This window comes from Camelus ferus, chromosome 4 (genome assembly GCF_009834535.1).
Source record: "Camelus ferus isolate YT-003-E chromosome 4, BCGSAC_Cfer_1.0, whole genome shotgun sequence".
NCBI lineage: Eukaryota > Metazoa > Chordata > Mammalia > Artiodactyla > Camelidae > Camelus > Camelus ferus.
The window spans coordinates 28620773-28643935 of NC_045699.1; the positions used below are offsets into that span (position 1 = coordinate 28620773).

General features: G+C 34.9%; 1 protein-coding gene across 1 annotated transcript in view; it reads right to left on the reverse strand.

The window, feature by feature from the left end:
* Positions 1 to 2818: 2818 nt before the first annotated feature.
* UHRF2 (ubiquitin like with PHD and ring finger domains 2) overlaps positions 2819 to 23163 on the reverse strand; it is a 76333-nt gene continuing 55988 nt past the window's right edge. The window contains exons 7-16 of the mRNA XM_032477710.1: positions 20951 to 21074; positions 20580 to 20687; positions 17763 to 17867; positions 15035 to 15141; positions 11741 to 11903; positions 10893 to 11033; positions 8784 to 8877; positions 8308 to 8465; positions 4898 to 4996; positions 2819 to 3854 (exon numbers count right to left, since the gene is read on the reverse strand). Coding sequence (XP_032333601.1) covers positions 3708 to 3854; positions 4898 to 4996; positions 8308 to 8465; positions 8784 to 8877; positions 10893 to 11033; positions 11741 to 11903; positions 15035 to 15141; positions 17763 to 17867; positions 20580 to 20687; positions 20951 to 21074 — 1246 coding nt within the window. The 3' untranslated portion in view covers positions 2819 to 3707. The remainder of the gene's footprint in view (positions 3855 to 4897; positions 4997 to 8307; positions 8466 to 8783; positions 8878 to 10892; positions 11034 to 11740; positions 11904 to 15034; positions 15142 to 17762; positions 17868 to 20579; positions 20688 to 20950; positions 21075 to 23163) is intronic.

The following is a 23163-nucleotide window of genomic DNA, read 5'->3' on the forward strand; positions in this document are numbered from 1 at the left end:
TCCCCTTGTAGTAACAAAATCCTGGAGACAACCCAAATATTCATCAGTAGATGAACAGACAGATTGCAGGATATTCATATATAATGGATTACTCAACAATACATTCAAATTCTGGCAGTGTCCATTCTGTTTTGTCTGTTGCATTTTGTTTCCATAATCATGTTTATCTTCAAGAATTTTAATCTCAAATTATTCTTAGCAACAGCAGCTTGCTCTTATTCCATTAATACAATGCAATTTCATACTTCAGGATACGGTTGTAAAACTTATTCTTTCCTTCATTTTTTCAGTAAGTCATTTCTTTCAGCCTGTTTGGTCCTTCTAGCTACCACTTGACTTCTCGTGTCCACTGACTGGTGTTTTTGTTTGTTTGTTTTCTGTGTAGTGTGTGGTTAATCCATGTTACTGAATATCAGTTCTTTCAGATATAAAGGTCAGGTGTGGGGACCAGTTACAGCGTGAGCTGGTGATGAGTGGGCCGTCAAGCTCAGTTCCCTCAAATCAGGTAGACAGTCAGGAACTCTATCTTCCAGGGTGTCCTGAGGAAGAATGGGGAAAGGTTTGGTCCTTGATGGGCAAGTCAGAGCAGATCTCTGTCCTGCTCTTATAAGTAGGATTGATACTAAAATCCAAAGCTTTAAGCTTTATATAGGCAGGACCCTTTATGTTAGCCAAACTGTCACAATAGGGTTGAGAGAGAGCTAAGGGTGTTTTCAATTGCTAGCTTCTAGAAGATTGCCTAATATGCTTAACCATACTAGCATGCGCATATTTGTTGAATGAACCATATTACTGAGTTCTAAAACTAGAGGCTCTGCCTACTCTAATTAGAAAAAAGAAAAATCCTACCCTTATGAAAGTAGCTGATGTATGATATTAAACTGTGAATTAGTGGAACTTATGATATAACAGCACATCAACATTTGACAATACTGGTACTTCATATCCCATTACGGAAAATGTCTCCAAATTTTAAGCTGGAAAGTCACTGGAATAACTGTTTGGAAAAGAATCACAACTACATTTTTTTTAGATTTTCGGTACGTATGTTAACAATTGTGTACAAACTGAAATGTCTGTGTACTGATCCTCAAAACAATCAATAAAATCTCAATTATGAAAGAATTTCTTGAAGCATAAAAAAAAAAAAGCAGCTGAGTGCTTAGCAATCACTAACCTACTAAATGTAATAAAATCCAGTAAAAATCTTATCTTTCAAACTTAAGCCTAAGAGACAACCCGATATTATGTACCATGTGAATGACAACTACACCACTTATGAAGAACTCTTGCTCCCCACCCCTCAATTCAAATCTTAATCTGGTTACTCTTGAATTCTAACTATCAATCTACAGAAAATAAAGAGAAATAGTTAAGACTATACCACATGGTTATAATTGGCAAGATCTAGGCTCCAGATGTTAGGCTCCAGAACAATTTCAAAATGCAAATTGTAAAAGGTGAAGGAAAAAAAGAGTTAAGGAAATACACACAGATTAAAGATACTTAAGAGCAATTAATAAGAGATAGCAATTAATAACAATGTAAAGTCCTTATTTGGATCCTGATTCAAACAAACTTAAAATATTCATGTATGACATTTGAGACAATGGAAATTTTAACTAATATTTACTACATATTTGATGATACAATTACTGCTAATTTTTGTTTTAAACACAGGGTGATCATGATACTGTTGTTATGCTCTCTGTAAGTCTGTGTCTCAGTCCAGATACAAACTGAAATATTTATGGAAAACCCCCCACAAAATTGCTTAGCTTTCAGACATTCTTGATGCTTTTGAACATGTTAAGCTGTAATCAGCTTTTTTCCCTAGCCTATCATTTTATAGCAGAGACAACATAGCATTGCCCATACTATAACTATTGGAATCCCTTATTTTGCTAACAAAAGTGGTAGAACCAGTTCAAGTAGCTGAAACTGGGAGGTATTCCCCACACTTCGTGCCAGAGATATGGCCAATGCCAGAGGGAATAAAATACTAGATGATGTAATTTGATGATTCATTTTCAATCTAATTTAAACTTGATTCTTCAAAATAAAAATGATTCCAATAAACTTAGTACTCAGTGACGGTAGCTCCAATCACTCTGCTGGCTATGTTTCCCAGAACTTGATTTTGAATTTAATTGAATGCAGAAAAAACATTGAAACCAGTTTGGCTAATATTCAAATGTGGCCTATAAGTAGACTGCCAGGCCTGGACCCAGACTGCCTTTACAGACTCTTCCTTGCTGTATGAGCTTTGGCCAGTTTCTTAACCTTTATAAGAAGGGATGATAGTACCTGCCTCTTAGGATTGTCAGTAGGATTAAATGAATACACATGAAAAGGTACAAATGCAAAGCAAATATTCAATAAATATTGGCCATATTTATGACTATGAATTCAGGGGTAGGAAAACTGATTTGATAATATTAAAACTTTTCTCTGATGAAAATTTAACAATATAGTTTCAGACACTAGAGTTGTTTTAGAATATTCTCATATCTGTGAAGTAAGGAGCAATGATTGTGCTAAAACTGAACATAAGACTGAGTTGTTATAGATAACAGAATAGCCACCAAGTTATTTTTTCCATTTAGTAAAATTTAAAAAAATCAAAACTAAGGTGAAGTCTGCCCCTTAGCACTTAAGATTTTATAGGAGTTCTCGTTACCAAAAATCCAGAGTAAAAAACTACTCAAAATGTCTCGTTCAATAAAAACACACAATGAAATACTTTGGAAATGATCAATTCCTTAAAATATCTACTAAAACAAGCTAGATAAATGTGAAAAAGTAAAGGAAGATGAGCTATTTTTATGATCATAAAATATTTATTAAGGTATACTTTAGGGAATATAGTGAATATAAAATTTAGGGTCACAATATGAAGCAATTTCAGTCCTCTCAAAAAATCAGCCCAGTCCTCAATGCTCTCAGGTGTAAAACCACTGGTGAGACTCACTAAAAGCAGTTTGACTAGTACAGAAGAGGCTTTTCATGAACATTTACAACTAGAGCGTCTGAATACCTCTTTTAAGTGCAAAACCACACCACATTACACTAATGCAGCAACAATGCATTCATATTGTTTTCATTAGTCATTAGTAGTCAACTTGCATAAAACACCAGAAAAAAGCACAATGGAGCTCACAAAATGGGCTACAAAATGAACCTGTCCTTGCAAAACACACATTATAATGGAAGAAGACATTAAAAGTGTTATTATGCATACTACAGAAGCTGCGTTCATTCCAACAATCTCAAGTGTCACTTCCTTTTCCGTAAAATCAAATTACATGAACCAGGCACAACTAATATTTTTGGGAGGCAGTGTGTAGCTAAAATTTCATTTAACTAATTATTCAATGATTTAAAAAATCCCCATAAATCTTTTCTGTCCTGAGGTAGTTGCAAAATAAATCATAACTTGGATATCAACTAGAGCTGAGGCTTTGACTTTTTTACTCATTAAAACTAGTTGTTACTCACAAGAACTACCTTTTGATATTTAAAGACAGTTGAAAAATGGGCCTCTTACTACACACACAAGATGATGGCTACGTAGGAAAGAGGATTAGCTGCTTCAGAACGTGAAAGATATGGTCCACCACTGCTTCCACCCCACCCCCCACCCCAACCATTTTAGATTCTTTATTGTCCAAAAAGCCACTGGGAACAACACAGTAGAAGTAGACAGATCATCGTCCTTTGCTGTAGCCAGGGAAGAAAAGGTCAAGTAAACTCTGCAGAATCTCATTGGGAGTCATGATGTAATTCTGGCCAAGATCATGCCGGCAAGCAGGGCAGGAGAACACTTGAGCCTTAAAGGAGCGCTGTAAGCAATCCTAAGGCAAAACCAAAAACAAAGTAGAACAAAATAAAAACACACACCTACTTTCATCTGAGGACAAAGCATGTAGAAAAGTACTCAACAACTTAGGCTTATAAATAGAAACTAGAAACTTACTGTTTGGCAACAAGAGAAACCTAAAAGACGAACAACTGTAAAGGCCTGAATCTGCACTATGAAAACTGACCTACAGACGTGGTTCAAGTTCCACCTCTAGCACATGCGGTGAGACTTCAGGTAAATGACAACTTTTGTACAAGAATCTCCTCGTCCCGTAAAACGAGGGTGTTATAATTCTGCATGGGTCCCACTAGCCTCACTTTCTAGGTTGGATTTTAATCCTGTTCTTTCCTGATAGAGCACTAAAGAAAAAAAAAAAACAATTCAGGAAAGTAAAACTATCTTATGTATATATTTTATCAAATCACCTAACATATAATGTGTTCTCCCCAAATACATGTAGCTCTACTAAATATATTACACAGCTGACTCAAGGTCAAACACACACACATATGTGGAAGGTTTTTTCCATTTTACAAAGGAAACTAAAGTTGAGAAGTTAGGTCAGGGAGCACAACCACCAAGCAGTAGAACAAGAGTCCAACGTTGGTTTGACTAAAATTCAAGTTTTCCTTTTATACCACACTGATAACACACAGTCAACTCCTCTGGGCATGCTGCCAGATAGAATCTGTTCTCGATTCCATTAAGTACATGAAATTATCTCAGTTTGCACTATAATATATGACACATACATAAGCTGTAACACAGAAAGTAGCAACAACACCTTACTTTCTTTTCTAGTCCAACCCCTCCTCGATAATTTCAAAAATGATGGAATGCTGACTATACACATCTGAATTACTATAAAATTAAAACATGCATTCATCACCAAGATATAATTAAATGCTTCCTAACTACCCAGGTTCCTTTATTCTGCTTCATAAAAAAAATGCTTCTTCACATGCTATCCACAGGTTTGGAGGACAGTGTCCCCTCTGGCCTAACGAGGGAAAATGAGAAAGGAATTTTACTTACTTTACAGACATTGTGGAGGCAATCTGTTGTCACAGGCTGGTAAACTAGCTCCTGGCAGCAGACACACATAAAAGATTGTTCCAATTTTTTCAGAAAATTCTAGAATGGTACCCAAGGGGAAGAAAAAAAGTTAGCATTTCATAATATATTAATAGCATTCCAAGTGATTGAGGGAAAAAAGTATCTTAATCACACCTATTTTCTATCAAGAAAAACAAATCAAGGAGTGACTAATTACAAGCAAATGTGTAAAAGGAAATTGAAGAAATCCCTTCGATAAGATAAACACGTCAGTTTTAAATCTTAGGACTGGGCTGGAAAGGTTGCAAAGTCAAGACACAAAGCTTAAAAAAATGAATGCCTTCCGTTCCAAATCTCATATTCCAGAGAATACTATTTTTCACTTAAAAAAATCATAAACAGGTTGTCTCAAGGTCATTAAATACAGACTTTCTATCTTCAAAAAGCTACATAGTATTTTAGTATATGAACATGTATTATCTATTCAAATTTCTGCTTTTATAAAACTTAAATACTTATTTTTTATGCTAAAAAAGATTTTAAAAAGCACTTAGCAAGAATACTCTATAGTATCTAAGACCCCAAGGAATCAACATTTGTTTTTCTAGGATAGTTTTCTGTGATATTTTGCCTCAATCTAAAAATCTCGTATTTTCCTGGTGCTAATGTTTATTCAAATTGAGACTAAATGATAGAAGGTAGAGCTATCTAGCAAACATGATCAGATGGGTACTTTATGATCTTCAAAAGCCATTATTGGGTTCCATTTTATCCTGTTTGTTTCTTTTAAACTAGAAGGGTAAGTATTTTTTGAAGTCACCAGGATAATCCTCCATTCAGTTATTTTTTGATAGTAGGGGAGTGCATTTTATGTTCATTCTTTATGTTAATAGAAAAATAATCTATAAGAATTTTAAGTAAACAAAAATAAACCAAAGATTCATTTCATAGTTTTGTCTTGATACTAACTTATTTATGAACATGGATTATAAAGGTCAAGTGAATTATCAATGACGTACTATGCAACACATTAGAAGACTGTACCAGTTAGGGGGAGATGTGGAAGAAAACTAAAATGTAATAGGAGGTACCTTCTCTCTGACAAAGTACTTTGTTAGTGACTGGTATTTCCCCGGCACCTCCGTGGGGCCTGTAATATGTGTATAGTATCAGCGCTCTGAGTTCCTGCACTGTGCTAGGCACTCATCTACACAGCAGTGATAAAAAGGCCAAGTCTCTGCTCTCGTGGAACTTTATATTCCTTTAAGAGAGCAATTTCAGTTAGTAGTAACTGAGGAAACAAAGCAAATTAAAGCTACAGAGTAAAGAGTGGCTATTTTAGAAAGGATAGCCAGGGAAGGCCTCTCTGAGAAGTGTAATACTCTGTAGAGACTTAAAGGGTATGAAGCAATGAGCCACATGAAGACACAGAGGGAAGAATTCCAGTCAGAGACAGCACATGTGTAAAGGCCTAGGAGCAGGAACAGGTTAAGAGTGTGCAAATAGCACAGAGGTCACTGTGGTGAAGCAGTCTGGGCCTGAGAGAGTAGTAAGAGGAGAATGCAGAAGCAGGTAGGGATGCCAGAGCATAAAGGACCTTGGGAAGCTGTCTGGATAAAAACATACATACGTATAATATATGCATTTATTTAAAAGTCACCTTTGGCCAACACCTAATTTTTCTGGTTTACTAAATGTGTTCCTTGCTTGTCTGGAAAAAAAGAAAAAAGGGCATGATACCTACACAGGGCAATAGTACATAAATGTCCAGCGTAACCACTAGCACCAAGGTCAGTTACCTGACCTAGGTATGTAAAAGCCTGCCCTCAGGGAACAGGATTTTTATTGGTTTTGTTTTGTTTTTTTGCTTGTTTGAGACTATCAATTGTTGACTTCCATATAAAAGTTATATTGAAAGAAGAGGTTGAAAAGTATATTTATTTGCATATACTTACCAAGTCTCACAAGATTCAACCCCTTTGATAATTTTTTTAAATTGATAAACAGGACGTATTAAAAGCCTTAGACTGAAGCCCAATACACATGTCCAACCCAGACAACAGATATGCAGAAGAGAACTTCTGTGTGCACTCAGGTGGCTTTATCCTTCACCCATATTTGCTACTTTGTCTTCTGCCTACTCACAGCTGGAACTCACCTGAGTTGTCACTAACCAGCTGTATTCTCTCCAGAGAATAATGGGACCATGATCAACTGCTTGCTGTTTCTTACTTGCTGTCTGTGAAAGTGAGTCTTACCCACCAGAGCCAGACTCTCCACATGCCTGGGTCTCTTGGCTAATGAGCAAGTAACATTTCTCACAGAGCTAACTCACTTTCCTTCTGTCCTCCAGACATGTAAGTCTCATCCTACCCAAGGACAACCCTAAATATCACATTTTTAGACAAAACAAATAAAAAAACCAACTGCAATATCAATCCAAAGAGTAGTTGACAAACTTTATTCATTTCTAAGTTTAAAAATTATGTCAAGAAGTTTTCATAATGATGACTAATTCTCAAAAAAGGCAATACAAAAACTGAGAGTTCCCTCTAAATCTAGATAAAAGGCACATACGGATATGCATTAACCTCATTTTAGATATACAAGAAGTTCTGACCAATGCAGTGAATGAAATAAAGGAAATATTGGAAGGAAGAAATGGATGACAAAATGGAATTTCAAGATACTACAGTTCACCCACAATAGCTGCACATCACATACTCTGAGGGAAATAAAACAGAAAAGTAACTATATTGCACATGACAGAGGCTAATATCTAAGAAAATCTAAGAACCAAATTTATAAACAAAATTAGAGATACAATAAAAGCAGTGAGCAAAGAATAAATAGACAATTTACATTTCAAACCCCTAGTTTTTGGGATTTGCTAAGAAAACTTAATCGCAAAACATAGCTTAACACAAAACCCCCTTGTAATTCCTTTCACTTTAAAACTTTATGATTACCAAAAAAATGGAACAAAATCCAAAACATGAAATACTTAAATAAATCAATGCTGGTTTATTTACCCCTACGTTGAACACGTAGGCATTGAAAATTCTTCTATTAGGTAACTTTAAACTATAACAAAAACTTCTCTGATGAGTTTTAGATTAAGTTGAACGTGTTCCACAACTGACAGTTTTTCCCATGAATGGCACTTCATCATAAATTATTAATTTCAAGCACAGAGAGGTCAAAAACTAACATCTAAGAGGCTTAAAAGTGCTAAACTGCTGCCTTATTTCTGAAAGGTGGAAGTACTGGGTGAGAAGATTGGATAAAAAGGATTATGTTTAACTGACCTGTGAAAATGATAATTCATAGGGAAATTATTTTCCATTATTTGTTAATATTATGAACCTATTAAAAAAATCTTTACATACTGGTCCTTCCACAAGAGATGCAAGAACTTCATCCCATAGCTTCTGGTTCTGATGATCTTCTCTGATTAGATGTTGTTGTTGAGGGGTTAGCTGGAAAGCCTCAACTGCTTCTGCTGCATCTGATGCTTTCAACACTTTGGAGGCACTTGGACAATCATCTAGATTTAGTTAAAAATATATCAGCAGACTACAAGTGGTTATAAGCAGAACTATGAAATGAAAGAGTTAATGGGCACCAGTAATGGTTAGCTGGAAGATAACCAGCCTAAAGCAGCACCTAACTTTCCCAGAGTGTAGGGTACTTTGTTGTTTTGGCTCTGACATTATTAAAAAACAGAAAAAACGCACCCCACTCCACCCCCACCCCAACAACAACAACAAAAACCCTTCATTTTTCTTTTAATTTTTATTCTCTTACTATTTCTCTTTATCAGAAACGATGTTATTAGGATTTATGTTCTGCAATCATTACCTACCATCTGTAGATGGCCTTTTTGAGGCTCCACTGGCCTTCTTTGACTGTCCTTTAGTCTTCTTCCCTTCCTTATCTGAAGGGTAACCTACTGGATACTGATGAGGGAAAAAAGTGCAATGTAGATTTAAGCTTCACAGAGAAGGAGGGGTTCTAGATCCCAGGCAGAAATTTACTTAGGGGAATGGGGAGGAGTCTATAATCTCCCTAAATTGACAGTACTTACATAAAGTAAAGAGACATTTAAAGAAACAGAATTCAAAGGACAGAAGACTAATAAAATCCCCAATTCATAGTAAAACCACATAGTTTTGACTGTTAAGATATTCCATTTTATAATATGATGATCTTAGTTTCCAATCTAAAAGAGGAAACAATTTTTTAGGAGTTGTAACTAGGTGGCTTGAAAAGTCTGAGGAAGAAAACTGACGCAACATTGTAAACTGACTATACTTCAATAAAAATGTAAACAATAAAAAATGAAGTTAATGGAAAAAAAGTTGAGGAATAAAGGAAAGTAGAAACTAGATATGAAGGTAAGTGAGGATCAACCACAGAGCACAAGAGATGGTACACAATAGATGGGGTTACACTAAATTGTGGAGTCAATCTTAAAACAAAACATCCATTAAGGGCCAAATTTCTATCTCCCAAAATTAAGAGGCAGGGGTGGTTGGGGTGGGAGAGCTTTTAGAAGACCTCAAGCCACTAAATTACTCAATTCTTTATCAACTAAAAGGTTAGACTTTAAGGAATAAATTCTTCCCTTTTACCCTTGTGTTTTATTGGCTATGTTTTTTTTTTTTTGACATGCTTTGTGATGACACTCATTTAAAGCTCAATGTTTCAGGCCTCATCAATGATATTAACTCATCCTAGTCAACTGGCTTACATGCTTCTGCTTACTGTTTCAAATTTAACCTATCTAGAACATTGCTTTGCTGAACAGTAGACCTGAAAAAAAATCTTTTGAAAATTTAACAATACGTTTTAAAAATATTTAGTTATAAAAGGAATTACTTTGGCAGTTGTTTTGGCAGCTGATGGGTCTCATTTAAACAATTCTATGAGTTTAAAAAGAAAACAAAAACAGAAACAGACTTGCACTAGAAGACACACACTCACCTGCCTGGGTGGTCAGACACTTGCCCATAGTTCAGCCCCTACACATGCAGTGTGGGCAGAGCCAGGGGAAATGACAAAGCTGGCAGTCTTTATGGGAAGCACAGCGATGGGGAATGATGGAGGATGAACTCAAACCATGCTCTGAAGTCAGTGTCAGGGATAAAGTCTAGGGTGTACAGGCAGTGGAGGGGGAATGTAGCCATACCATCCATTATGCATACAAAACCAACAAAGTCTATATATGGGTTAACAGCTGAGCATGGGCAAAGGGAAAAAAAAAAGGCAAAGCACTAAAGGTGGTGACAGGACAGGGAAGCAGCTTTGAGGGGGAAGAGAGAAAAGGGGTGAGGAGAAGTGAGAAGGGTAGAAAGCAGACCACTCTTATAAGCCACCTCCCCCCTTCCCCTACCAGAGACACACCCCCTGTGCCCTCTAGGATCAAGTTCCCTTCTCAAGGCCTCCTACACCTAAATTTTAGGTACCCCTTTCCCTCATACTTCAAGTCATTTCCAGACTGAATTGAAAATACAGTTGACCCTTCAATAAGGAGGGGTCAGGGTAGGGCCAGTCTTCTGGAAGTCGAAAATCTCTGTGTAACTTAAGAGTTGCCATCTGCATCTGTGGATTCAGCCAACCACAGATAGGCACTGCAGTGTCTGCTATCGAAAAACATCCATGTATAAACGGATCCGTGTAGTTCACACACATGGTGTTCAGAGGTCAACTGTATTTTACTCTTCACTGTCAAGCCTAGCTTTCCCCAAGCACAATTTCTGGTCAAAGAGGAGTCTGACACCTAGAATGCTACTTCTTTTCCTTCTTGCGTGTGATTTTTTTTCCTTTCTTATACTTGTGTGATCTCATTCCTCACCCCTTACAGTCCACTGATCAACTGCTGTGGGTTATATACAATGTTAATGCATGTAGATAGTACAGAGGCATTATGTTTTCATGAACATACAAGTAGCCTAGACAAATGCAATCCAACCTGTAAACGTAGACATAGTCTCCTTGACCGTTCTATTCCTTCTGAGGTCCAAGGAGCAGGTTCAACATCATCTCTTCTTAAAAGATAGCGCCAAACCAAGAATCCATGGCTTGATGAAATCTCTGGCCAGTATTTCACCACCTAAATCATAATATTTCAGTACTATTTTGAGATTTAAAGTTGAGACTTATTCTTAACATCTTATTAGTATTTTAAGTAAACTTGGCAGAAGTGCAACTTTAAAAGATACTTGCTTTACTGTAATAGTAAATAAATTAAAACCACCAAAATATTGTTTTAAAAATACTGTTTTGGCCTTATTTCCTAATTATGATAGTTCCCATATAAGTATAGATTGCTATAAATGTGAAACAGTAACAAGATTGTGCTCATTAACTATAAAATAATTCTGCATAATCGTAGATAAAAATGGTGGCAATAGATGCCTTCGTTTTTTAAACAAAGAATGTAACCTATTTTCAAAATTATAATGTGCTCTGCTTTGAAAAATTTATCACAAATAAAGTCATCCTGAAAGATATGTGGAAGAATCAGTATCTACAATGGCCCAGTTACTTGAACAGTTTTATCACAGAGAATATGTACTTGTAAAAAGCTTAACCCAAAGTATAACTCTGCCCTTATGGACTTCAGATAAGCCTTAAAAGACAAGTATCAAAGTTAAGAGCTTGCTTTGTGCATGTTACATTTCTAGAAAAAGTAGAAACACCAACTATGACAGTCTACTGTTTTCTTTAGCCCACCCACAGTAGAGCAGTTCCCTGTGGCAACCCTGTCTTGAAAGCACAGGAAGAATGACTAACAAGATGTCATGCCAGATAGAGCACCTTATAAATGCCATCATATCTGTTGCCTTCTTCAGGAGCATATTTGCTGATCTTCCTCCCTTTAAAACTGCGTATCACTCTGACTGGCTTACCAGCTCTCCAATTCCGAGACTCTGCTCCAATTTTATCATCCAATGGAGCATCACAGTTTAGGGCCAATGCCCTAAAAAGTAAAACAAAGTCTTTATACCAAGTAATCTTTCTTCAAGTACATAATCGCATCATTAGCTTAATTAAAAGGTGAATTATGCCTTACCTGATGGTTAAGATTCTATGATTCTTTCCATATTATTCCAGATAATAGGATTATGCTTTCCCCCACCAGCAGAGAAGACAAATCAGTTTTCTGATGTCACCCCCAAGCCAGGGGATTGGTTCTCAGTTAGCCTGTAGGGTTCTTCTGAAAGTAATAACATCTGTGCCACGTATAATAGAAAACAACTAGAAATACACGGAATTTTCTTTAAATAACGTTTGTTGAGGGAAGGGAGAAAATTGGAAAACTAAGCAAGTGATTGCTGTAATAGTTATTTTTGATAAGGGAATGAAGTAAATTGCTGGAAGAATGTAGAAAGAAATCCAGGAAAATTAATTTGTCAACAGGTCTACTTTCCACATTCCAGACAACAGAGATTCCCTAAAGTTTAGAAGATAATAAGAACAAGTTCAATACGAGAATATTCTTTAAAGACCTCCAGTTGAAAGATTTAAGTTTAAATAAAACTGAAGCATTTAAATACCTGTGCTAAATCATGACAATAAAGATTTTTGGCTGCTCAAGATCACTACATCTTACTGACGACACATGAACAAGGAGGAACACTGAGCTAAGCAGCACTTGATTTAGCTGAAGCTTCCTTAGTATGGTATACTCACTTAGTAGTAATTAATCACTAAGATTATCAGATATTAGAAGACCTTTGTTAGGAAAACTTAGTCCTGTGCTCCCCAAAACCAAACTAGAATCTACTTAAAGTTAGTACTTTTCTTCTAAGACACCTACATAACTTAAGTGAAAAGAAACCACTGAGAATGTTTAAGGTTAAAAACAAAAAAAGGTATCCTTCCCTTCAATTCAGCAAAATTAGATATGATACAAAATATTTTTACAGGGTATAGTTCTTTTTATGCATGCTCAAAAAAACAAAAAGACCTTAAGACTAAATGACTAATCTACTGTAATATCTTTACCATAGTTAAAGTAAATGAACTTGTGTTTCATTAATTTTTTTTAATAGATGTGGTCAAAGAGTTACAGCTTACCAAGTTATGTTTTTTTATCTCAAAGGGAAGATGCACTAAAACTCTGAGAGGCAGAAGAAACGTAGCCATCAATTCTAGGGCTGTTATTGGATAGAGACATACTATCTTCATGTTAATGAGTGGAATGCTTTGGTGCTCACAGTACTTTCCATCATAATGACTGCCACCACTAACTGGCATTATTACCTAACTACTAGTTTCATGTAAGTATGTAGGCTGTTCAAGTTTGTGAAAAGAGTCCAAGAGGATGAGACCAGGCATAACAACAAAGCTTTTCCATTACTCTATCGGCAGCTTGATTGGTTGTCTCTAACTGCCCTGATAAAGGACAGCCAGATTACCTGCTGCCCTCTTCAGTTTCATAAAGTGGAAGAGCTGAGAAGGAATAGGAACAAACTTCTCAAAAGCAAGAAGCAGGTGTCAACCTACCTCTTAGCAGAGAAACGAATATGAATCAGACAATATACTAGTCAGGAAAGAGTATACAACGGGTTAGAGATAAGGGCCTTTCACTTCAATCACAAGGCGTACTCACAGCTTAATGTATAAATTAACTGAAGGAATGTTAGTCTCTATGTTAAGTCAATCCTACATTGTTCTGAGTTACCATTTCATTTTTACTACCACTTCATTTTCACTACCCTCTTATTAATATAAACATTATTACTACTTGTCAATTATTTTCTAAAAAGACAGTAACATATGATAAACAGGGTATACTTTAATTAGATTCTTCAAAAGCTTGAAAACAATCTACCATGTACAAGTGCAGGTAGTTACATAGGCAGTTTCATTCAAGCACAGTAATACCATTATTGAAGGGAAAATATAATTTTCAGACTTGACAACATGAAAAAGCCCCTTTCCAAATTCAAGATACATTTTCATTGACAAAACATATCAAAATATTTCTAATTCCTTTTAAGATCATTCTTCCTAAAGAGCTGCTTTCTTGTTAGAAAAAGACTGCATAGGGACTGGACTCTTGCCTCAGGAATGTTTTCACCAGCCAATCTGACCTGTCTCCTCTGCTGGTTCAATAAAATAATCCTACTGTCAGAAATAATACAGAAGGAAGACATAAAAACAGATTCTACATAGCCTGGTATGCAACAAAGTCTTGAAATAATACTGGCATATTCTTTACTTCACATGGTAATCAGATATTAAGGGCATACTACTTAAAACTGTGTGCTTTAGACTCAGGAAAGCAAAAAAAATACTCATTTTTACTCAATACACGAAATACCTTTAATAGTAGGATATAAAAATGTCAACTTTATGAAATGATCACAAAATTATCAGTATGACAAGTTATAATGTGGTCAATGCTAACTGATGGTTTGGGTTAATCTATTATTGGTATTAGCACGCATTTATGAAATACAACATTTGAACTTATTAAATTTTCTACTCCATGGAAGCTGGAGTATCATGAATACTTCTGTAGAATAAAGATCAGCACAAGGTGGCTCTTTTTTTAATGCCTTACAAGCATTTAGTTAGAAAAGGTCACTTTTGTAACTAAACATTTTCTTTTATAACACTTGAACAACTTTATATTATTATAAACCCTAAAAGCACCTTGTTCTGACTAAGTTATCTGATATTTTACTTATGCACATAAGTATGGCTCCCAAACATAACCCTATTTCATATTAGTCGCCTCTCAAAATAAGTTTGTTACTTAAAAAGATAATTCTGTGTTGAGTAGAAAATACCTTTGACCTATGTGGTAGTAGATAAGCCACTTTGTCCTCAATTTAACTTAAATTACATAGGTTCCTTTCTTTCAAAGGTTTTAAAAAGCACATGTAGGAATTATGTCATTTAAAAAATGATACTAAGAAATAAGTTAGGAAGCTTAGAAGTAAATATATACTAATCAGGTAAGATTTGAATTTTAGATATATTAACTCTCAATTTAAGATTCTCTTGTACAGTGTAAGTTACAAATTATAGTCCTATAATAAAACTTTTATACAAAGCCCAAATTCTAAATAGTCTTTACAAACTAACAATAAAGAATACCTGTTCATGTTTGTTAGTGTTTGATCAGCCGATGGTGCACCAATTCTTTTATTACCAGCAAGATTTTTACCACCACTCCCAGTGTATGTGAATTCATCACCTCGGTCCTGCAGGAGAACATTTTTGGCATTAAAACACCTAAACTCAGGTATGATTTCACCAATTCTCATTTCAGAGTTAGAACTTTTCATTAGGATGTTACAAATTGACATGTTCTCTCAATGTATCTACCGAAATTAGGCAAAATTCAAATTAAATCTTGTGTGTAATATACCTTCAAGTTGTATCACTTGATCTAAAGATTACACTTTAAAGTTATAGCTTCCAACACCTCCAAACACTGCTATTCTCATGCTATACATATAATCAAATAATCTATAGAATGTTATAAAATAAGGTCTTTTGGGTTGAGAATACTGTTTAAATCAATGTTATGAAAATAAACTTATCAATATTAGGTTGTAGGTTCTTTATAGGGTACCATTTTTTTTTTTTAATGGAGGTACTGGGGATTGAACCCAGAACCTCGTGCATGCTAAGCATGCACTCTAACAACTCCTCACCCCATAGGGCACCATTTTAATAAATATTTCATAACTAGTTTCCAAACAACAGCCTACACCATACCTAAGTCTGCTGCTTAATTTCAAATTTAAAATCCTAACAGCCTGGGAGGTTCCCCACATTTTATAGTCCATGGGTTCACTCAAATTACATTTGGATAAAACAATTAATAAACGTAGAAAAGAATTTGAAAACTAAAAGTTGTATAGTGTTTACTAAATGTAAAAAAAAAATGCCAAAGGAGATGTTAAAAACTAGCTGCAGAAATATTTTTGTAGTAGCTACAAATTTATATTGATATTATTAAGTTTTTACCTGACTCGGTATTTTTAAAAAACTGAGAAAAGAAACTGTCAGTATATAAAGTAATTCTACTAACACCATCTAAATAGTGGTTTTTCTTTAATGCAAGATTATTTTAACTAGTTCAGGCTGAACTTACAATAACAGAAGTTTTCTCTACTAAATTTTTGCTTGTAGAAGGTCTATCTTGCATTTGTCTATCTTGCATTTTCCCTTGGGATTAAAAGTCATAACTAAGATCTCATGATTTTAAATGTTTTTATATATCCAAAAACCTTGAATTCACTTTTTACTTATTCAACCTTGAGATCTGTACTTTAAAGAACCAGATGTAAAGAAATTTCATGTTTAGTGTATACTCCATTTAAAAGAATTCTAAAAAGTACATCTAGAACAGTCCAGAACACTTAAATTGATCAGATGCAGTCTTCCAAATGGTATCTGGATTGACTTCACAGTGCTTATATTCATAACCCTATCAACTTCTTAAGTTATAATTGTGGTAGTGCTATGAAGGGAAAAGTAGTGGGAACTAGGAGAACATAACAGGGACAACCTAAGTTAATAGAGTTTAAAACAGAGGAACAAAAATATTTCTGATTATTTTTCAGCAAATAATCATGTAAAATTAGTTAAATTCTATGCCATTAACTCATCTATACTTGAATTCATTACTAAAACATACCATGAAGGCAAACAAATGACACAGACTGGGAGAAAACACCTACTAACTACATATCCAATGAACAGTAAAAACAAACAAAAATCACAACCAAATTAGAAACAGGCAAAAAACCTGAAGAGCTATACCACCAAAGAGAGACATACAGCTAACAAATAAATTATGTCCAACACTATTAATCATTAGGGAAATGTCAAAACTACAATGAGCTGTAACTACATACCTATTAGAATGACTAAAACAAAGAAAAAACACTGAATGCTGGTGATGATGCAGAGAAACTGGATCATCATACACTACTGACAGGAATGAGAAGTGGCACAGTCACTCTGGAAATCACTTTGGCAGAAGAACTAATCATACAACTACCACACAACCCAGGAATTGCACTTCTGGGCATTCATCCCAAAGAAATGGAGATTCATGTTTACAAAAAAACCTACACATAAATGTTTATTGCAGCATTATTTGTTGTAAACAATCCAGATGTTTTTCAATGGGTGAATGGTTACACTGTGGTACATCTATATCCATGGAATACTACTCAGCAATGAAAAGGAAATGAACTACTGACATATGCCACATATGCCACAAAAAATCCCAAAGGTTGTACACTATAGGATTCTGTTTATAAAATCTTTTTAGTGACAAAATCAGAGAAATGAAGAACAGTTTAGTGGTTCTTAGGGGTTAAGGGGGGCTTGGAAGAGCAGATAAAGTAGATGTGGCTAAAAAGGGCAACATGAGGAATCCTTGTGGTAAGGGAAATGTTCAGCGTTCTGAATGTATCAATATCAGTATCCTGGTTGTGATACTGGACTACAGTTTAAGATGCTACCACTGGCAGAAATTGGGTAAAGGACAGAGATCTCTGTAGTATTTCTAATGCTACATGTCAAACCACAATTACCACAAAATAAATTAAACTAAAAAAAATGAGCTCTGAAGAGAATGTGACTACTTCTATTGCAATAATCAATTGCCTCATGTATATACAAAGCAAATCAATACAAAGATTAAAGGCTGCCAACTGATTTACCTTGTAACTTGTATAGAATTGACCACTTCAACATAAAAACTGCTAAAAGAGATAGGATTTGATATATCTTGGACAAAGTTTCTGTATTTTACTGAATGATCAAGACAGGTTCTAAAGAACAAGGTTGTATCATGACTTACTACTTCATCTGCAAATCCACCAGCCAGGACAAGAGAATAAGCTCCATCATTACTTCGACCATGAATTCCACCAACATGAGGCCTATGGACACCTGCTTCGCTCACCTATAAAATAAGGAGAGACTCAAAATATTTTTCAACACTTCATTAACTTACATTTACAAAATAGCTTCACATGTTACTGGACCCTAAAAGCCTGCAACTAAGAACTGAATGTCACCCAGAATTCCACATTTTGCTCACAGGCTATCCCCCCAACCCAACTATATATCCTGCAGATACGGAGTTTTGATGACACTCAAAACGGCTCAGGCCTCGAATTCTGAGTTTCAAAATAACTATTAGATGATCATCCTCTTATGTTTATTGGTAATTTCGGCCCAATTTGGGTAAAAAAGAATTTACTATCAGTGGTCCAGATCTCTTTTCTTCTTTCTCATTTCTCATCTTTAATTACAGCACTGTTCCCTAGCCAAGAAAGGCAAGAGTCATTTTAGCCTCATTCTTCTGTATTCTTCAAACCTGTTTGGTCACAAATACTGCTGATTCAATCTCCTAAATCTCTCAAATCCATCTTTTTCTACTTTCACTGCTATAATCCTAGTTAAGTTATGAATAGTTAAAATACACCCTTTTTCACTGCCTCCACTTTTGTTCCTTAAATTACCCATCCTACCCAATGATCCTTTTAAGAACAAATCTGCTTTTAATTTTCAACTGCTTAACATGTATTAAATGGTCTTATAGTATATCAAGCCCAAGATAAGTATTACACATTACCCTCTCTCAGTTTGGATCCTACCTATTCTTCCAGCCTTATCTCCAGCTTCTCCTTCATGAGGCCTATACATTTGAGCCAAAACTACTCAATGATACCCAAACATACTACCCATTTGTAGTTTATTCATGCTATTCTTCTACTTCAATGGCCTATTACTTTCCCCTATTTTTCTTCAATTCTGGCTCACCTAAACTTGTGTCACTTCTTTGTGTGCTTCAAACTCCCTAAGAGTAGTATTCTAATTCATTTGTTGATCATACAATTGTTATTAGCAGAGAAACGCAAGCTGAGATCCAAGCCTGTATAGTGGGCTAGGAAGAGGTACGTTAGAAGTTAACAAGAAGCTGGTAAGAGCAACAGAACCTGGATTTAGGCCTTGGGAACAGCAGGTACTTTAGAAGATAGGACCACACTCGATTCCCAACCTCACCAACCCTGGTAATAAATCTGTGCTCAATCTCCGTCCCTTCCTAAATGCCAAATCAATCCTTCTAGCTGTTAAGGCCAACAGCCTCAAAGTCATCATAGACCGTATTAATGGCACTTTTAGAGTCTGGGAATGAATAACAATCATACAAAAAAGAAGCATAAATAAAAAACAAGGCAATTAAAAATACACTAAGCGTATCTTATTTTCATTTTTATTTCCTATATAAATAATATAGTATATAAAATAATAAAATTTTTTTATGTATTAGTATAAAATAAACATATATACTATGTGTTATTTACATACTTTTTATATTATATATTACTGTACAGGTATACCTCAGAGTTATTGTAGGTTTGCCTCCAGACCACTGCAATAAATAGACTGCAATGAAGTCACACAATTTTTTGGTTTCCCAGTGCATACAGGAGTCGTATTTACACTATATTATAGTTTATTAATAAACTGTACAATAGTATTATGCCTAAAAAATGTACACACTTTAATTTAAAAAGTAATGCTGTTGGAAAAAGGGCACTGATAGACTTGCTTGACACAGGGTTGCCAAAAACCTTCAATTTGTAAAAAACACAGTATTTGAGAAATGCAATAAAGCAAAGTGCAATGAAATGAGGTATGCCTGTATTTGCAGTATTTTTACTGTATTTATAGAGCCAAACTCATAGTAATTTAAGCCTTGAATATTGATTTAGTCAAAATTACAACCATTGCAAAGATGAGAGGATACAGAGTGAGTATTAAAATGCTTGTTTTCCAAAGAAAGAAGTTAGTAAAACCAAAATAAAAAACAAAAGCAGTATAAACATGTTATTTAGAAATAAGGCAGGCAATTCCAGAAGAAATAACTTTAAAGTGATTGTCTCTTAGAAACAGAAAATGCGATGAAAAGAGGGTGGGTTTTAAAAATATAAATCATACATTAATTAATGTTAACTCTTCAAGTTATGTATATGTATTACATTATTTTAAAGTTTTATTGATGGCCTAAGCACCAGGACTACTGGACTTACAGTTCAGAATCCTGGCTAACTGGAATCTGCTCTAAGAGATTTTTTTTCTCACATTGTTTTCCAAAATGAAAAAATCACATTTCAAAAGAACTTAGAAACATACAATACAGCCTTTTTCAAGAGGAAAAGAGAAGTAATTTTATCCTTGGATTATCTGGCACTTTCTCTGACCAATATCTTAACATTCATTTAGGAGGGTAAGCCTCAAAGACAACACCCGAAGCAAGCTTCCTTGCAGATCAATGACATTAAATGAGAACTTATCACATGACTTAAAGATCTAATATTTCAAATATAAAATTCTGGGCAAGAAAAATTCTTCAGGAAGCTTAACAATCATGTTAACTACAGTAAGTGTAAAAAAACAGTAAAACAAAGTGATGTAAAGACTTAGCTGATGCCTAATTTCATGATGTATGTTTCTCTATGAAGGTATGGGGAAGAGTCTACCCATCCTACAGGAAATCCTTCCTTCTATCGTAGGAATGCCATGTGATACTATACAGACACTAACACTACTACAATTTGAGCTACACCCTATTTTACCCTTCCAACTAAGCCAATTTAAAACATACCTGAACTCTAAATCTCCAAGTCGATCCAACAGGAATTCCAGGAATAGGTCCATAATGATTAGAAGGAACGATTGTACATTCTCTAGTGCGACCAACACAGGCCATTCCCTACAAGTCACAGAATAAGCCGTTTGAGAAATCAGTTATCTTAAATCTTAAAGTCCTTAATTCCTATAAAATGTGAAAATAAAAACTATTTATATGATTAACATAACAAATTAACAATTTATATGATTGATGAATACAGTTATTTGTTAGTATTTCAGATACTTAAAATACCATTTATACCGTTACTACTATTGGAATCAAAACATTGGACTTGCATTACAGTTATACACATTACAACTAGGAAGAAAAGGAGACTTCTTTACCCTGCCCCAGTCTCTCCGACTTTCAGTACTAGCTGATGGCATCTTTGCTTTCTTTTTACTCATCTTAAGTCTTTCACCAGCCTTTACAACTTCACTAGAATCAGTTTTACAGGAAGGACAATACCTTAAAAGGAAAAAACAAAACAAAAAAGGAATTTTAATAGTATCACATTAAAGCCAATAGGTTAGAACACATTTTAAGATGTAATAATTGGTGTATATTACAGAGTTTCAGTTGGCATTTAAGTATTAAACTTTTCAAAATATTTACATGGTTAAGGTAGCCAAAAAAACCTTGTCATTCTTCTAGAGAACTTAAAAGATTTTAATATCATCAATTTTCAAATTCAGCGCAAAAGACAAACAAGGCTGTCCAATTCTAATGGCACCATAAACTCTGACCTTATCGTTATCTGAGAGTAAAAATTATTCATTTGAAGTTCTTATCATTAAAAATAGTAAGAACAGATAATTCTAGACTCAACACTGAACCATGCAACTGATATATCTCCCCATCTAAATTGGTTAATAGAATTCTCAAAGTCAAAAATGTAGATAGTCTATATATTTGATATATCTATTATAACAAATATACTGGAATTAAAGATGTTTGTTTATATTAGCCTTATCTCTAGCTCAATTTTAATTCTCTATACTTGTCCTTTAGCTTATTTGTAGTTGGTCATCCTATTGTAACTTGCTTATCATTAAAAGCTGCCTTGTGTAATTTCTAAAAAGCAAAGCATAACTATGTCTATAGAATGAAATGAGACTATACTGAGTCACCAAGGAATGAAAACTTTAGGAATATCCAAAGATCGACTAGTCTCTTCTCTCCCCCTGTTAATCTTAAGTTTTTTCTATACTTTCCAGTTTATAACTACCTATACCATGTGGCCTAGAGAGCAAAGAAGAAGACACCTATCCCTACCAGTTAATTTTGACTGTTTAATTATGACATATTTTGCTTAGTACTATAGAAAAGAAATGTAAGTAATTTAGTCCCTGAGAAAATCAGTCCCACAGTGAGACAGACACGCAAATTCAAGGCAAAATTATGTATGTTAAGGCAATAAATACTACCAAGTAAAATCCCAACTAACTTGGAAATCAAGATGGCTTCTGAAAATTTATTTATTCTAAGAAAGACTATTTTACCTCATGTGCTAAACTTTGTAACTCTAATTTTATCAAAGATCTTATGGTTAAAGCAGGTATTACCTCTGACGAGAAAATGAGTCCAGAGGTTAAATATTAAAGCATCATGATCAGAAGTGGAAGATTTAAGGTTAAGGAGTTCCAGGTGAAGTAAAAGACCTAGCTATGAATGTAGGGATACTTTATAGAGTAATCTGAGACAGTCTTCTAATTATATCATCCTAGTCATCCCTGAGAGGCATCACTTCATCATGTTTGTTAAAAACCCAGACATTATTTTGGTACTGGGTGGAGATAAATGTTTGTGATCAAAAATGTCTATAAATAGTTAAAGAAAACTAGTACATACAATGAAACAATTTTAGAAAGTGGTTAGAGCTAGAAAGGAAATACATCGGGGTTACGTGGGTGCTAAGAGTAATTAGAAATGGTATGTGTCTTCAGAAAAAATAGTTAGAACTTCTGAGGTAGTATTCCAGATAAGAGCCAGTGCTATCAAGGAGCTAGGGAAGGCATTCCAGGCAAAGAGACATTAAGTGTAAAGGTCCTGATGCATAATAAGAAATGGTATGCTCTGAAGAACAAAAAAGGAGGTATAGGTGAAGTTCAGTAAATAAACTGGATAGTGATAAGCGATGAGGTTAGAATGCAGGCAGCATCCAGGTCATAGATAGTAAGGGCTTTTATTTTATTCTAAGTGCAATAGGAAGACATTAGGGGGTTTTAAACATGTGAGTAACCTGATTCAGGACTTACATCATTCTACTGCTATAGGAAAAAGGGTAGCTGGTAGACAATGTGAAAGGAGACTAGTTAGGCATTTATTATACAGTTCAGGGTAGAAATGGTGGTTTGAACTGGGTGCTGAGAGTAAAGAATGACTATGGAGAACTGACAAGATTTGCTCATATGCTACTGGGTGTAGAGTCTTTAAGTAGGGACAAGAGGGAATCAAAATGTCAGCTTTCTGGGAAAAAAAGTCAGCTCTTTGGCCTTTACAAATGGATGAGATGATGAAGATTGCATGAGGTGCAGGATTTTTGGGGATGTGTTTG